At 40.3% G+C, this 17,810-nt stretch overlaps 1 protein-coding gene across 1 annotated transcript; it reads left to right on the top strand.

Moving 5' to 3' along the window:
• Positions 1–245: 245 nt before the first annotated feature.
• MMP13 (matrix metallopeptidase 13) lies at positions 246–11,382 on the top strand. The gene is made up of 10 exons (XM_072821760.1): positions 246–406; positions 496–737; positions 1,421–1,569; positions 1,732–1,857; positions 3,767–3,928; positions 5,471–5,588; positions 6,580–6,713; positions 7,677–7,836; positions 9,553–9,656; positions 10,526–11,382. Exons 1-10 carry the CDS (start codon positions 290–292, stop codon positions 10,624–10,626), a joined length of 1,413 nt encoding a protein of 470 aa, XP_072677861.1. The 5' UTR covers positions 246–289; the 3' UTR covers positions 10,627–11,382.
• The last annotated feature ends 6,428 nt before the right edge of the window (positions 11,383–17,810 follow it).

Here is a 17,810-nt window from a genome sequence, read left to right as displayed (position 1 = left end):
CTGCTTCTTCCCACAGTATCCATAAATATGCTGAGGCTGTTTATTTTGCCAGATGGTTTTTGAGACCCCGCTGAAATGAGAGATGCCCTCATTTTATATTTCCCTCAAATTCTACCACAAACCACACTTTCTTGGGAGGAAAAAAAAAAAAGTCGCCATGTAAGCATGTTTACCTTCAATAGACTAGGAAGCGGGAACTTGTCCATAAAGGATGAGTCACCACTGCAGGTCTATAAAAGTAAAGGTGCTTGTCTGGGAGAGACAGCAGGCTCCAGGCACAACCACCAAGATGCTCCCAGGCATCCTGGCTGCCTTCCTCTGCTTGAGCTGGACTCAGTGCTGGTCCCTGCCCCTTCCCAGCGATGGTGATGATGATCTGTCTGAGGAAGACTTCCAGCTTGCAGAGGTAGAGTATCTTGCTAATCCCAATGGGGTGTTACATCTCACCAATGCCTTTTTTCTTTTAAAAGTAGGCCATTCTGGTCTCTTTTTCAGCGCTACCTGAAATCCTACTACTATCCCCTGAATCCTGCTGGAATCCTGAAGAAGTCTGCAGCAGGCTCAGTGGCTGACAGGCTTCGAGAAATGCAGTCCTTCTTCGGCTTAGAGGTCACTGGCAAACTTGATGATAATACCTTGGACATCATGAAGAAACCAAGATGTGGGGTCCCTGATGTGGGCGAGTACAATGTTTTCCCCCGAACTCTCAAGTGGTCCAAAACGAACCTAACCTACAGGTAGATCAGAGGCTATCTTTCTTTAATATTTCTTAGTTTTGAAAATAGTATTAAATGCCTGATTTTCAACACAAGCTATAGATGACAGAACATGTTTGGTCCCATTTTTTAAAGGTAGACTTTAAATATTAAACTAGAAATTAAATAATTCAAGTAATAATTTTAATACTATTGGTGAGAATGCCTCATGACAGCTATTATTGTTACGTTAACCCAGCATTATTTTTTACTGGAAGTCTCAAGTATTTTTTTTAGAAAAGAAATAAAATAAAAAACAAAAGTAGGTATAATAAAATTTGCAAATGTACTACATGAGGCATACTTATTAGGAGTGCTTAAAAATGTAGAGTCCTGCTCTTTCTAGGAACTTGACAAAGCTATTTCATTTAGGTCATAGTGATACAATTCCAAACTTGTATGTAAGTTTCATTAAATATCTGAATATTTTAAATGCAAGATTCTAAGTGATCAGATATTTGGAGATACTCAAATGTCTGATTGAACTCATTTTGTTATCTTTGTATGACATCATAATTAATAAGTACTTTGAAACAATGGACAGCCAGTAGAACTTTTAGAGGAGCCATTGAATTTTTGAGTTGAAAAGCAGTATTCCAAGAAAATATATTCTCAAATAGCTTTCTCCTTCCAAAAATGTAATTGAAATTTTCTCTGTTGAATAGGATTGTGAACTATACCCCTGATCTGACTCATTCTGAAGTTGAAAAGGCATTCAAAAAAGCTTTCAAAGTTTGGTCAGATGTGACACCTCTGAATTTTACCAGACTTCATGACGGCACTGCAGATATCATGATCTCTTTTGGAACTAAAGGTAATGATGCAGACTCATTTTTTTTTACATTCCGCTCCCTAATTTTCTCCATTCTTTTATACCTTCTTTCAGTCATTTATTACTTTTTACAGGATTCACCAAGCATTTGTGCCAGACACTAATGGATATAATTAGATTCTTAACTCTTGCTTTTGTGTGTAGAGCATGGGGACTTCTATCCATTTGATGGACCTTCTGGTCTTCTGGCTCATGCTTTTCCTCCTGGGCCAAATTATGGAGGAGATGCCCATTTTGATGATGATGAAACTTGGACAAGTAGTTCCAAAGGTAATGTTTCTTATAAAGGTATGTTTCATAATTTCTACATTAGGTTAGATAGTGATCCCATGGATAAGAAGTTAAGAAGCATACTGTAAATTTTATTTGCCAACTGATTGTATTTTTCAAAAAAATTAAAAGTTGATCTTATACTCATTAGTCTCTACAAGTGACTTTTCTACAAACTTATGTGAAACATTAAAAGTGAGCAGTTTCATTTAGTGGCTTGAGGGATACTAACTAACTTGAATTAGGACCAACATGTTCTTCTGTCAATCAAGGGGTTGTTACTGTGGATTACACTTTGATGTGTTGAGGAGGTATAGTTTATTACACATACACATCTAAAAACTATTAGGGCTGAATAGGCAGATCATAGATGAGTTGAAATAGGTTTTGTTTCCTCGACAGAAATATTAACGGCACAAGTGCAATCAGTTTTCTGTTCTCTGTTATATGAGTTCCTTGTTTCAGATGTGTCTATGTCACTGATTTTTAAATATCATTCCGACAAAGCTAGATGGTGTCTTACTCCAAATAGCATGAGACAGACCAGATTATATTTGCAAAAGCAAAATGAAACTCAGTTTTGAATGAATTCAGTCAGTATTTGAATCCTCAAAGCTCAAAAGAATTGGGAATATTAATTTAGGAAGAAAAGCCAGATTGTTCTAACCAGGATGTAACTCTGGAGCTTTACTGACCCTTGGTTGTGACAGTTAGAGGTAGTCTTCATAGATAGCTAATTTTTGTTCTTCATTTAAACAGAAGAATTGTTTTTCTGGGCTTGGCTGACCAATGCCTTGGTTCCAATGCCCTCGATGTGTCTTTGGAAGAAAAGGTGAGAGATTATATATTTATGTTCTGAATATTACACAGGTAAGAATGATTTTAGGAAGAAAGAATAACATCAGTATTGTTAAGATAGAGCCATAGTAAACCTCAGTTTTAGGCTCCTGCATAAATTCTGGATTTGAGATATTTAATTGAAATGAATGAATATATTCACAAACAAACCATGATTGATTTTTCAGTGGAAGGCCAAGAATGGAATCTTTCACTAGTCATTTCAATGAAGACTTGCTTGTCACTTAGATTATGTGAGCTCTGATTTCTCTTATGGTCTCCATCATTCACTAAGTTAGTTATGCATTTTCTCCAGGTGTGGGCTGTGATAGCAAGTGGTGTCTAAGGTCAAAGTGAAACCACTGAATCCAGCTTCCATGTGTTTTCTTTTTTAAAGCTTTTATCTTTTTCTCCTTCAACTTGAAATAGCAGTATTAGGAGGCTTAGAAATGTGTAGAAAGAATGACTAGAGGAAATAATGTAAATACAGCAACACAGTAGTCTTCTAAAATGGAGGAAAGTTGGCTAATCATTTCCAGAGTTTCTATTTTTTTAAATTTTAGAGTCTAGAATATTCTGAAAAGGATCATTTGGTTGGGATTTGTTCCCAAGTAGATTCCCAGAGACCCTATTTAGTACATGCTCCATACCTGGTCATCATCCCTTTGCATGATGCCTCTTGTTCAGATGATGTTCTAGAAACACCCCTGGTAGGACCACCCTGTATGGCTTCCCAGGAGTCCTCTTTTGGCCTCCACTGACCACTTCCCTCACCTGACCTGAGAAAACATCAGGATTACTAGTGTCTCCCATTAGATCCTCATTGATTTCTAATTATCTGAGAGCAACCTATTAATATTCTAATTATGTAGGCAGCTAGAATCAAAGAGAACATGAAACTATTTATCAGGATTAAATCAGTGTTTTGAATCTTCCTTCAAGCAACTGAATATTGAATATTAATTAAAAAATAGTGAAATCGCCAAGAAAGAGAGAGAGGTGAGGAAAATAGCATTCCCTCCATTAGCTGGTCACTGCCTTGCCTTCTCATCGTTGCTTTGTTCTCTTACAGGCTACAACTTGTTCCTTGTCGCTGCCCATGAGTTCGGCCACTCCTTAGGTCTTGACCACTCCAAGGACCCGGGAGCACTCATGTTTCCCATCTACACCTACACGGGCAAAAGCCACTTTATGCTTCCCGATGATGATGTGCAAGGGATCCAGTCTCTCTATGGTAACTCTTAATTTATCAGACTAGAAACAGAATAGATATATACATTTATTTTTCAAATTTATTAGTGAATTTATCATTACCATATTGCTGTTCTGGTTCTGTTATTTTTTTAAAAAGATATTCTTTATTTATTCATGAGAGACACACACAGAGAGGGAGAGAGGGAGAGGCAGAGACATTGGCAGAAAGAGAAGCAGGCCCCAAGCAGGCAGTCTGATGTGGGACTGAATCCTGGGACTCCAAGGATCACGCCCTGGGCTGAAGGCAGACGCTGCCCAGGTGTCCCTCTGGTTCTGTTATTAAAACCTGAGAAGACATGCCCATTTTTTCTTTCTGAATCAGACTACCTGCTCAAGTAGAAAATATTCTATTCTCCAAAAATTTTGCAGATTCATATTTGTATTTTATACCTTGTAAGATATGTTTGATTCCCTCAAAACACCTCTGACATAAGGAAGGAAGATATTTTCTTCCCCATTTGACCAATGAAGAAACCACACCATGTAGATCTTACCTAGTATAGCTCTAGTCCCATGGTTGAGAGTGAAGGTGTGGTCTTCATCAGCTTTTATAAATTCTGGATATTCCTTCAACTACATCAGTTTGCCACAGTAGAAACTGTTTAAGTGGCCTGTAGTAACTTTTACTCAATATCTACAATGACCATTTTAAGAATCTCTTCTGTTTTTTTCTTCCAAATTTTCAATAATATTTACCAAATAATTAGACCTCACCCCAAACCAGCAAAATTGCCTGCCACTAATATAGTTAAAGTCATCAGTGCAAACACTTCTAGAGCACCGAGCTCAGAAACCTTACTCATGCCCCTGGGCCCATCACATTTCCCTCTGGACTGAAATCTACTATAGCAGCAAGTGTAGATTTGGGCAAATGTTTTGTGTTTCTTGTTATTTCTACAGTATTGTGACCAAGGGACTTGATGATAGAACTAATATGAACTAGGTGGAGAAAAGGTAGCTCAGAATTTTTTACTCATGTGAGCCAGTGGAAAGCTACAAACTCGTGGCAAGGCACGTCAAGGTTGCTAAGGCCTGGCTGGTTCCGATAGCGGTGGTACTGGGGTAAATTGGTGAGGCAAAATGGCAGACTTTTGCTATTTGGTAAAAGAGGCAAGAGATAGAGCAAAGGTGAGGACTCCCTCAGGGATGATGTGCCACCAGAAATGGCCTGAAGAGGAATGTGTCTCTCGAGAGCAACCTGCCCACAGCTTGTGCCAAGCATGGGGCAGGTTTCCTCTGAGTCTTGCTCACATTCCCACTCCCCATTTCTATCACCAACCTCAAGAAACCCAAATCTGTAGTTGAGAAGAATCTCAAAGGGTCTTGAGGATGAACGTGGGAGGAATAGGTCCACCCCCAAGAGCTTGATAACACTAGAGGAAGGAAGTAGGATTACATGGGGTTTGGATCCTGTTGTAGAAGCTGACAATTTCCTGTCCTCCCTGGAGGGGACCCATTAGCAGGGTCGAGGCATCAGGGAGGCCAACCCCATACCCTTTTCACATTTGTTTCATGACTGCAGGCCCAGGAGATGAAGACCCCAACCCCAGACATCCCAAAACACCAGACAAATGTGATCCCTCCTTATCCCTTGATGCCATCACCAGCCTCCGAGGAGAAACAATGATCTTTAAAGACAGGTACTCTTCATATTATTTTACACAATCTGCATGTCATAGACATTTGTAAAGTTCTGTCTGCAAATTTCCAACCATGCAGTCACATTTCCAAAGGTGAAGTTAATGGTGAAAATAATAGATCTTTGGGTAGTTTGGTATTTGTTTGTGTTTTTACATGTTCCAGATGAAATAAATCACTGATGCATAAACACTTTACTTTTCACCCGGTAATCTTGGCATGATGCAGCTTCTCTTTACAACTTTGGTTGTATTCTTTGTTATAAAGATAACCAAATGAATATAAAAATCCAATTTATTTATTTAAAAACACAAGTATCGAAATCAATGACCATATCAGTAAGTTGTTACAGCATCCACATGAATTCCTTTTGGTACAGAAAGACTTTTGTTCCAGTAATATATGTGGGAATTTGAGAGAATGAGTGCTTTACAATCTAAACCTGTGGGTTAGGAAAAATGAAATATGAATTTTTCACTCCTACATTGTTCTAATATGTTTATTTGTTCATTTGTTCACTTACTCATTCATCAATGACTTGATCCCTTATCTGTGTGCCAACAGCATCCCTACCCCCTGCTCCATTAGAACTCTGATTACACTGTATCTCAGGTGTTTTCTCCTGTATCTGTTTCCCTGGGCCATGAAATCTTGGAAGACCTACTTTTGGTAACTCCTGTTTTTTTTACCAGAACCCAACCCAGTGCCTGGTACATTTGCAAGATATGCCAAATGGAACAAAGCATGGCCTCAACTCACAAAGGCCTAGAGGCCTTCAAAGATTCCATGAGACTTTAAACCTTACTACTTTAGGCTAGAGTTGGGATAGCAAGAGCTTGTCCCCCTTGCACTGAATAGGACGTGGGAAGGAGTGATAGGGTATGATTGCTCTAACTTACCCGTGTGGATGTGGAGACAGGTGGCTAGTAGGATGGATAGTATTTGCACTTCAAAAATATGACTGCAAACTCTGTATTTTTACTTGTGTGTTAGATTCTTCTGGCGATTGCATCCTCAGCAGGTGGATGCGGAGCTGTTTTTAACAAAATCCTTTTGGCCGGAACTTCCCAACCGTATCGATGCTGCATATGAGCACCCCTCCCGCGACCTTATCTTCATCTTCAGAGGTGAGCCTTTCCCTAGCAAGGCCTCCCTCATGTCCAGGGCAGGCAGGGGTGAACTTGATGCTGCCAGAGTCTTAGCAAAGTGACCACTTCTGAAAAATACCTCAATTAAGAACCAAGCATAACAAAATAGAAAGCAGAACATACCTGGAAACTTTCCACAAAATGTCTCTGAATTTGACAAGTAAAAAGTCTGCATTATTACTTGTCATTACAAAGCTACTATTTTTTTTCATTAGCAATCATGTCAGTTTTTTCTTATTTCCTCTTAAAAATCATTTGCTGAGCAAACATTATGACAATGTACCTTTTGAAAAGTTGAAAAAATAGTATCCATAATTCTCCCCCTTGTGAAACATCAATTTATTTCATTTCCTCACTTTTTTTGTTAGTCCTTCACTATATGTAATATGTATTTTAAAATATTCATATTAATGTTGTGTATACATTTTCATATTTTACTTGTTCCTTTGACATAAAATTATGGACAGTTCTCCAAACTGCTACTCCATCTTCATGATCCTAATTCATGATGACTACATAGCATTCTACTGGCATTATTTCTGGTGTTTGACTATTATAATTAATGCTATCATAAAGTCACTTTCTATCTGGAATAAAATTTGAGTTTTCAGTCTAATTTACTGTTACACCTATACTGCTTATTCATGAAGAAATTTTAGTATACTTTTCACTCAGCTCCAGATTAACATTAGGAGGTAATAAGTTGACTAAGTATGATATTTGGTTTGTAATTATACTCATAATTAGGATATCAGCATCTTAAATCCTAATTTTTGTTTGAACAATGCTCATATTTCTATGCTTCATAAACATGTTGACTGCAAACACTAATTTATTTCTAAATGTATAAAATGAGTCTTTCTTTGTTAAAGCAAGTATCTACACAATGTGAGTCCTGATATATTCCCTTGGATAATAAAACCATTCTTTTACTTATTCTAGGCAGAAAATATTGGGCTCTTAATGGTTATGACATTCTGGAAGGTTATCCCCAAAAAATATCTGAACTGGGATTTCCAAAAGAGGTTAAGAAGATAAGTGCAGCTGTTCACTTTGAGGACACGGGGAAGACGCTCTTCTTCTCGGGAAACCAGGTCTGGAGGTATGGCCGCTGTCTTTCCCGGCACATCACCTGTGTCACGTAGGCCGAGCAAGTCCCATGTGACTCTCACTGGTTTAAGTCTCTAATGTGTTACGTACAATGGCAAACCAGTCATGGATGTCTGTTCCGTGTCAGCCCCTGGAGGCAAGTTCTCAGACAGGTGCTTGAACAGGCAAGAACACACATCCAGTGCTCCCTTCTTCAGAGCCAGTCTTCTTTTCTGGCTATTTGGTGTACGTCAGCCCTGCTAACCCATTGCTTTGACCTTGACATCTTCCTACTCACCTGGCCTGCTCTTGAGTCCTCTTTCTTGTCATCCCTCCTAATTTACACGTGGCCCCACCTTCTGTGGCCGGAGAGGACAACAAAGTAGGTGCAGGAAAAGACAGAGAGAGAGACAGAGAGGGAGAGATAGAGAGAGAGAAGGCCACCACTTCCAGTGTCTGCTCATCCCCCAGAGAGGTTGCCGGAAGCTGTTGGGCCACAGCCCCCTTTTGAAGGACAGGTGAAGCTGGAATATTAGGAAAATATGTAGTTATGAGGGCAGCTCTGACACCAGAGCCCAGAGCCATATGAGAATATCTCATACGAATCTCATACTCGAAATGTTTACAATAGAAACTCCATCTGTGCACGTGTGCACACACCCATACACACATTCCTTTATAGTCATCTTTGCCATTTGACTTCCTTATTTCTGACAATGACATTCACTACCGCCTGAATACTACAACCAAGTTCTCCTGCTGCTCCAGTCCCCATGCCCTATACAGGTGCATGGTTCGGTGAGGGTGTATGACTTCCTAGATCCCAAATACACTGTACCTTTATCCCCTCATGTGACTGGAAGGTCTTTCCCAGCATCTCCCCCTCTTGAAATTCTACTTCCTGTTCAGAGTACCTGGAAAGACCATTGAACCTCCAAGTCTTTTGGATCACCCCATTCCCAACCATGTCTCTTCTTACAGGCTCTCATGATACTTTACATCTCCTGGTCATGTCGCTTGGCTTCCATTGCTTACTGTTGCCATGTATACATGTCTTACCTTTCTCCACAGTTCAGTGGTTCTTGCCTTTTACCTTTTGGAACATATCTCAAGGGTCAGAAACTCTCATCAGTAATAGTAGTACATGATGGGAGGCTGTTCTAGGCTAATTTCAGGATGTGTTTGGTTGGCTAGGGTGTGCCTGTGTGCAGGGGGGTGGACTATAGAACTGAAGCTATGGGAGGAGAGAGCCAAGAGAGCCATGCTCCCCTTCCCAGCTTCAGAACCACCCTATGCCCTGATAACTTTTTAGTCCAGAAATTATACGTCAAATATTCTTGCATCCATTTCTGCACTTAGCAAGTTGTCTCACCTGTGGTGAGAGATCAGTATTTAGTTGTTCAATGAACAAACATGTATTGATTTGGGTCTAAGAACACTTCCTAATAATACACTTTTATAGCAGATATGCAATTTGTGAAATGGAAGTGAGCTTGTAACTCTCTCTACAGAGATAACATTTAGGCAAGTCAATAAATGCTTAGCAAGCACCCACTGTGCACTCAGTGTCATAATTCCTAATTTGAAAAAGTTACCAGATATTTTAAATGGACTTAACATTTTACAACTCTTGTCAATTTTGAAAGGTGTCATGATCACACTGTATCATTTCTAAGATAATTTCTAAGAAATACAGCCTACTTAAGAGTTTCTTTTTCTTACTACATAGCTATGATGATACTAACCAGATCATGGATAAAGACTACCCCAGGCTGATAGAAGAGGACTTCCCAGGGATTGGTGATAAAGTGGATGCCGTCTATGAGAAAAACGGTAACAAGTTCCATCACATTAACCTCAATGGGGGGTTTCTGTAGCCCCTCAAAATCATTTCCCTTATAAAGCACTTTTACACAGGACTTAGAGGTACTAATAAATATATGGCAGTTAAGAAATTAGTTACATAGGCAGCAAACAAAATATAATACACTTAGAATAAATGATGATGTTGCTCAAATGATTGCTAATTCTACAAATAAGAGATGCCAAACTTTAAACACTATCCTAATTATTTTTTAAGGTTTTAATTATTTATTTATTTTAGAAAGGGAGAGTGGGGGGTGGCAGAGGGAGAGACAGAACCTCAGGTAGACTCCCTGCAGAGCACAGAAAGAAGCGGGTCTTAGGACTCCATCTCATGACCCTGAGATCATGACCTGAGCTGAAATCAAGAGTCAGATGCCCAACTGACTGAGCCAGTCGGGTGCCCCAACATGGTCTTGAATTACGCTTAATGATGTCAAGAGGCAAAGATTATTGCCATAACTTAAATCAGAGGTAGAGTGGGGAGTCATTTATATAGAAAGACAGATGAGTACTGTAACTATATAGTCATTTTTGCTTTAATAATGAAAAGGGACATTTTTCCAAACTTAAATAACTAACATCAACATGTGGCATCAAAACTAGGACTCGTGGTAAGATGACAACTATTTCAGGGTGACGATTCAGGAGACCTAGGAAACTCGTACTGCCCCCCCCCAACTATAAGCAATATGTTAAGACATGAGTAGGGTTTTAGACACAAATGTTGGCACATTAAAAAACCATGGGATCTCACAGGTTGTACTTTTCATGTGAGCTGGAGTAAACTCTTAGTGTTTTCAGACTCTGAAACTTTCTTTTTGGTCTTTTCCTTGCAGGTTATATCTATTTTTTCAATGGGCCCATCCAGTTTGAGTATAACATCTGGAGTAAGCGGATTGTCCGTGTCATGCCAGCAAACTCCCTGTTGTGGTGTTAAGTGTCTTCTAAATACTGTTATTTAAACCCTGGAGAGCACGGCGATGATACTTCCAGTGATACCAGGTGTTGGGGGCGGGGACATTGGGGCAAAGCTTAGTTCTGTGAACAAGCTTCAGTAACTTATCTTTGAATAGGCGGTGTCCGTACAGCTGTATGTGGCTGGAACCACAGGAAGTTATAAAGTTCTGGAATTCAGTATCTCTAAGGATCACCTAACTCTTGCGTGACACACAGGAGCAGCAGTTGACAGTGTTTCCCATAACACAAACAGGACATCTGGTGTGTCAAAGAGAGTTAACATAATGTTTAAATATATTTATAAGGAGTCTTTTAAAAGGCATAGAACTAAGTCACAGTTATGTAATTAATGAATCATCTTTATTAAAAAGTATAAAATAGTATGAAAATGGAATTTACGGGAAGCACATGGTACCATGAACAGGCAAAAGCCAAAGGGAAATATCTGTACTAAAGGTATTGTGGTTTTGCACTGAGGCTACTTGAATGTCCACACCCCACTTCCTACAGACACTGGATCTAAGTCACTCCACATGAGAGACAGAGCCCAGTGCCGAGGACAGCAGATGTGACCCGTGGGTTCATTTTAGTTCTCACTGTTGACAATTCCAGCGCTGCTCACAAAGAAGAATTTTTTTCACATGCTCTAGAAGATGCAGAGATCCTGTCTCTTTTTGTATTCAAACATTGCAGGTCTTCCAAAAATATCAAAGAATTAAAATATCTATGACAACAATCTAAGGCCACAGCATCATTCTTTCATAAATCACCTGGTTCTCTGAGACAAAAGGTCCTACTCTAGCCTTGTCTCACCTAGAGAATTGCTTTCATTGTTCATTTCACTGTGGGTAGACAGGCTCTTTTCTGAAAATATAGACTATATCTTATAAATTGGAAGTATGCTAACACGGAGACCTCCAAAATAAAGAAAATATCCCGCTAGACTGCAGGCCTCTCAAGGATGTGGAGATGTGCTCCTTCCTCCCCTTGCTCTGGTCCCAGCCCTGGCATGGCCTACCCTTAACCTGCTCAGGGGCTCACAGAGCATTAGAGCTGCCATGAGCTATCTTGGTCATACTGGGACATCTCATTCACAGAAATTCAGGCAAAGAAAATAAAGTGTGTTATATTTGCAAGATGTGTTAGGAAGCATCTGTACTGTTTAAAATAAAAAAGAAATTTTCAACAGACATAATTATGTAGTATGTTTTGTCTTCTGGTATAAGTTTAGGCTTTCCCCACACAAAGAGTGTCCATTTAAGTTATTCCTTTTTCTTGCCCATATTTTTCGATGAATGTGGTTCACTCACTGTTTTGTTTGTTTGTAGAATGACTAAATTCGGGATTTAGAAGTAACTGCCCAGGCCATGTGAGCAGGAGCCCTGGTGGGGTTTTTCGGCCTCATGTGACAGGCCAGCTTCCCCTGGTGGGGTCCACAGCCCCTTACACTCTCCCCTGCTGGGACCTGGAGCTCCTCACACTCTCCCCTGCTGGGAGCACTATTTGGATACAAAATGGGAAGAGTGCTAGCTCGGGAGCAAGGAAGATTGAGTTCTGCTGTGTACCTTGTGGCTCTTGGGGCCTGCCTTTTTTTTTTTTTTAAGATTTTATTTATTTATTCATGAGAGACACACACACAGAGAGAGGCAGAGACCCAGGCAGAGGGAGAAGCAGGCTCCACGCAGGGAACCCGAAGTGGGACTCGATCCTGGGACTCCAGGATCATGCCCCGAGCCGAAGGCAGCCACTAAACCACTGAGCCACCCAGGGATCCAGGGGCCTGCCTTTCTTAAGGTTTAATGTGAGACTATCGCAATTTGGGGAAGCTGGGGAAATATAGGGAGGCAGAGCACTCACAAGGAAGGCAGACACTCCCCAGGAAACTTAGGGCCCACTGAGCTTAGGACTAGGTCCCTTCTGCTTTCCTAAACACTGCCATCCCCAGACATTTAGTCAGTGTCTGGTAAAGGTCAGGCAGCTGAGATGTCGAGATGAATTAGAAGAACTTGCTCTTTACCTTTGAAGAACTTCCATCCTACAATGGAGGCAAAATGATTAAAATTTAGCAAGTTAAGTGATTTGAGGAGAGAATGACCAGTTGCTGCAGGTGCAAGGAGGGCTGATGATTGTTTTCTCCTAGGACACCCCTCTCTGAATCAGTCTCTGCACCATTCATTTTCCATCCATCCATCCATCTGCCCATGTGTCCACCCATCCATCCATCTGCCCATCTACCCATCCGTCCATCCATCCATCCATCTATCCATCCTTCCTTGCATCCATCTATCTGCCCATCCAACCGTCCATCCAACCGTCCATCCATCCTTCCATCCATCCATCCATGCATGCAGTAAATAGTAACTGGGCACCTATGCTAAGTTAGGAACTTCAGTAGACACTGTGGATGCAATGAAGTGGAAAACCTTATTACTCTCCTGGAGCTCGTGGTCTGGTTGGGGAAATATGTATTAATCAAGTAAGTATGAAATACAACTATGATAAAAACCATAAAGAACATGGTGCTCTGTGATCCTCCATTAAGAAGGATTTTACCTACTGTGTGGATGGGGCAAGGGCACAGGAGGGTGGCTCAAGAAAGGCCTCATGGCAGAAGAGACACCCAAGCAAATATCGAGTGTGAGTATAATGGGGGCAGTGAAGGGAATCAGGGCAAGGGCTCCAGATTCAGACCTCCAGACTAAAATAGATTTGTAGAGCCCAGTAGGGAGTGACAGGAGTGTTTATAATGATTTCTGCAGAGGGCAGTTGGGTAAACTATCCAAGAAGCCCCCCGGCTCCACCCTGTTCCTCCTATCTTTCCCCATTCTTCCTATGAATCAGTGATTTTCTCTGTGATAAACAAACAAGCAAACAAAATGCTTATTGATTGTTAAAGTCTGTTGATCAAAAAAAATGGAGAGAAGTCATTCTAAGGATTGGCATGTGAATATCTATTTCTTTTTCTTTTTTTTTTTTGAATATCTATTTCTTGATAAATTGAGCCACTTTATGGAAACAAACTTTTTTGACACATTAATGCATTTTTAAAATATTTTATTTATTTATTTGAGAAAGAGAGTGAAGCAAGTGATGAGAGAGTGTGTGTACAAGTGGGGGAAGGGCAGAGGGAGAGGGAGAAGAAGACTCCCCACTGAACAGGGAGCCTGATGTGGGGCTCAATCTCAGGACCCTGAGATCATGACCTGAGCTGGGGGCAAATGCTTAACCCACTGAACCTCCCAGGCATCCCATGGATGCATTTTCAACATTATTCTGAAATAAGATCAAGGCCTGTGTCTTTAGGAGTGCTGTGGAGGTCCCCCTCTTGTCTTGGAGCCCTGCAGATTGCCCTGGCATGGTACAATGCCACTCACTGACCCCAGACCTAGTACCAGGCAGAGCACTGTCTGCCTGGAGACACTCAGGTCCTCTCAGCACAGGAAAGGCTGCTTTAGGACAGTTCTTCTCAGATGTGTTTCTCAGACCAGCAGCAGCAGCATCACCTGAGCATTGCTAGAAATGCACATTCTGCACCACCCCAGACATGCCACATGAGGAACCCTGCCATAAGACCCAGAAATCTGAAGGGCTTTTAGTAAACCAAGCCCCCTTCAGTGCCTGGTGGGAGCCCTCAAGAAGTGTTCACAGCAGGAGCTTCAGAGGAGGAGTTAAGATGCCAGAGGAGCAGGGGGTCCCCAGCTTGTCTCCTCTCTCAACATAGCCAGGCAGCTATCAAGTTACTCTGAACACCCGAGGAGTCCATTGGAATTCTGAGAGAATAAAATCTGTAAGTCTACAAGTAGGAAAGCCACTACCTTTTGGAAGGTTGGAGATCACCTGGGGTGGGAGGGTCTTAGCTGAGGATACAGGTTGGGAGGGAAGCTTGTGGAGGCCACCACAAAGTATCAGAAGTGGCACAGTGCAGAATGGGAACTTCTGGAAGTCCACTACTATGAAAAATGGGTGGGGGCGGGGGGATGCCCCAGCCCAAAGGTGGTCAAGTGGCACATTTCATCCTAAAAGAGCAGAATACACATTCTTTTCCAGTGCAGATGGGACATTCTCCAGAATAGATCCCATACTAGGTCGCAAACCAGCCCTCAGTAAGTTCAGAAAGACTGAGATCATACCATGCATGTTATCAGACCACAACACTATGAAACTTGGGAGTCAACCACAAGAAAAAAATTTGGAAAGACCATGAACACATGGAGGTTAAAGAGTATCCTACTAAAGAATGAATGGGTCATCCAGGAAATTAAAGAAAAATTTAGAAAATACATGGAAACAAACAAACAAAGCATAACAATCCAAAACTTTCAGAATACAGCAAAAGTAGTCCTAAGAGGGAAGTATATTGCGATATAGGCCTACCTCAAGAAGCAAGAGAAGTCTCAAATACCTAACTTTACACCTAAAGGACCTAGAAAGGGAACAACAAATAAAGCATAAACCCAGCAGAAGAAGGGAAATAATAAAGATTAGAGCAAGAAAAAACAATAGAGAAACAAACAAACAAAAATTTGAACAGATTGAGCTGGTTCTTTAAAAGAAATAAAATTGATAAACTCCTAGCCAGACTTATAAAAAATAAAGGAGAAAGGACCCAATAGATAAAATCAGGAAGGAAAGAGGAGAGATCAGAAACACCTCTGGTGAATACAATGAGAGAATATTATGAAAAATTGTATGCTAACAAACTAGACAATCTGGAAGAAATGGACAAATTCCTAGAAACTTACAAACTACCAAAACTGAAATAGGAAGAAATAGAAAATTTGAACAGAATACCTATTCCTCTCAAACTCATATTCAAAAAATGGAAATGGAAGGAAAACTTCCAAACTCATTCTATAGGTCAGCATTACTTTGATCCCAAAACCAGTAAAAGACCCCACTAAAAAAAGAGAATTACAGACTAATATCCTTGGTGAACATAGATTAAAAAATTCTCTATAACACACTAGCAAATAAAATCCAACAGTACATTAAAATAATTTTTCACCAGGATCAAGGGGATTTATTCCTGGGCTGCACACGTGCTTCAATATTCACAAATCTATCAGTGTGATACACCATATTAATAAAAGAAAGAATAAGAATCATATGATCTTCCCAATAGATGCAGAAAAAGCATTTGACAAAATATAGTATCCTTTCCTGATAAAAATCCTCAGCAAAGTAGGGAAGATGGAACACACCTCAACATCATAAAAGCCATCTACAAAAGACTCATAGCTAATATCATCTTAAATGGGGAAAAACTGAGAGCCTTTCCCCTATGGTCAGAAACAAGACGAGGATGTCCATTCCCGCCATTAATATTTAACATAATCACAGAAGTCCTAGCCTCAGCAATCAGACAAGAAAAAGAAATAAAAGGCATCCAAATTGGCAAGGAAGAAGTCAAACTTTCACTATTTGCAGGTGACATGATACTCTATGTAGAAAGTCTAAAAGACTCCACCAAAAATTACTAGAACTCATACAGGAATTCAGCGAAGTCATAGGATATAAAGTCAATGTGCAGAAATCTGTTGTATTTCTGTACACCAATAACACAGCAGCAGAAAAAGAAATCAAGAAATCGATCCCATTTGCAATAGCACCAAAAACAATAAGATACCTAGGAATAAATATAACTTAAGTAGTAAAAGATCTGTGCCCTGGAAACTACAGAACACCGATGAAAGAAATTGAAGAGGGCACAAAGAAAGGGAAAAGTATTCCATGTTCATGGATAGAAAGAACAAATATTGTTAAAATATCTATACTATCCCGGGACACCTGGGTGGCTTAGTGGTTGAGCATCTGCCTTCAGCTCAGGTTGTGGTTCCCAGGTCCTGGGATCAAGTCCCGCATTGGGCTCCCTGCAGGGAGTCTGCTTCTCCCTCTGCCTGTGTCTCTGCCTCTCTTTCTGTGTCTCTCATGAATAAATAAATCAAATATTTTTTAAAAATCTATACTATACAAAGTAATCTACACATTTAATGCAATCTGTATCAAATTACCACCAGCATTTTTCACAGAGCTGAAACAAACAATCCTAAAATTTGTATGGAACCAGAAAAGACTCCAAATAGCCAAAAGACTGTTGAAACAGAAAACCAAAGCTGTATCACAAAGGCATCACAATGCCAGATTTCAAGCTGTATTACAAAGCTGTGATCATCAAAACAGTATGGGCCTGGCACAAAAACAGACACATAGATCAATGGAACAGAATACAGAACCTAGAAATGGGCCCTCAACTCTATGGTCCACTCATCTTCAACAAAGCAGGAAAGAATATCCACTGGAAAAAAGACAGTCTTTTCAATAAATGGTATTGTGAAAACTGGACAGCTACATGCAGAAGAATGAAACTGGACCATTTTTTTCACACCATACACAAAGATAAACTCAAAATGGATGAGAGACCTTAATGTGAAATAGGAAATCATCAAAAATTCTAGGGAAGAACATAGGCAGAAACCTCTTTTTTCTCCTAAGATTTATTCATCTATTCATGAGTGACACAGAGAGAGGGGGAGAGAGAGAGAGGCAGAAACATAGGCATAGGGAGAAGCAGGTTCCCCACAGGAGCCCAGTGTGGAACTCAATCCCAGATCCTGGGATCACACCCTGAGCTGAAGGCAGACACTCAACTGCTGAACCACCCAGGTATACCAGAAACCTCTTTGACCTTGGCCACAGCAATGTCTTATTAGATGTGTCACTGGAGGCAATGGAAAAAAAGCAAAAATGAACTATTGAGACTTCATCAAGATAAAAGGCTTTGCACAGAAAAGGAAACAGTCTACAAAACTAAAAGGCAGCCTAACAGAATGGGAGAAGATATCTGCAAAATGATATATACCAGATAAAGGGCTAGTATCCAAGATCTATAAAAAACTTACCAAACTCAACACCCAAAAAACAAATAATCCAGTTAAGAAATGGGCAGAAGACATGAACAGACATTTCTCCAAAGAAGATATACATGCGGCCAACAGACACATGAAGAAATGTTCCAAGTCACTTGTCATCAGGGAAACAAATCAAAACCATAATGAGATCTCACCTCACACCAGTGAGAATGGCTAAAGTTAACAGTCAGGAAACAACAAATGTTGGTGAGGATACAGAAAAAGGGAAACCCTCGTACACTGTTGGTGGGAATGC

Source organism: Canis lupus, chromosome 3 (assembly GCF_048164855.1).
Source record: "Canis lupus baileyi chromosome 3, mCanLup2.hap1, whole genome shotgun sequence".
In the NCBI taxonomy this organism is placed as follows: Eukaryota; Metazoa; Chordata; class Mammalia; order Carnivora; family Canidae; genus Canis; species Canis lupus.
This window is presented reverse-complemented; position numbering and strand designations above follow the sequence as displayed.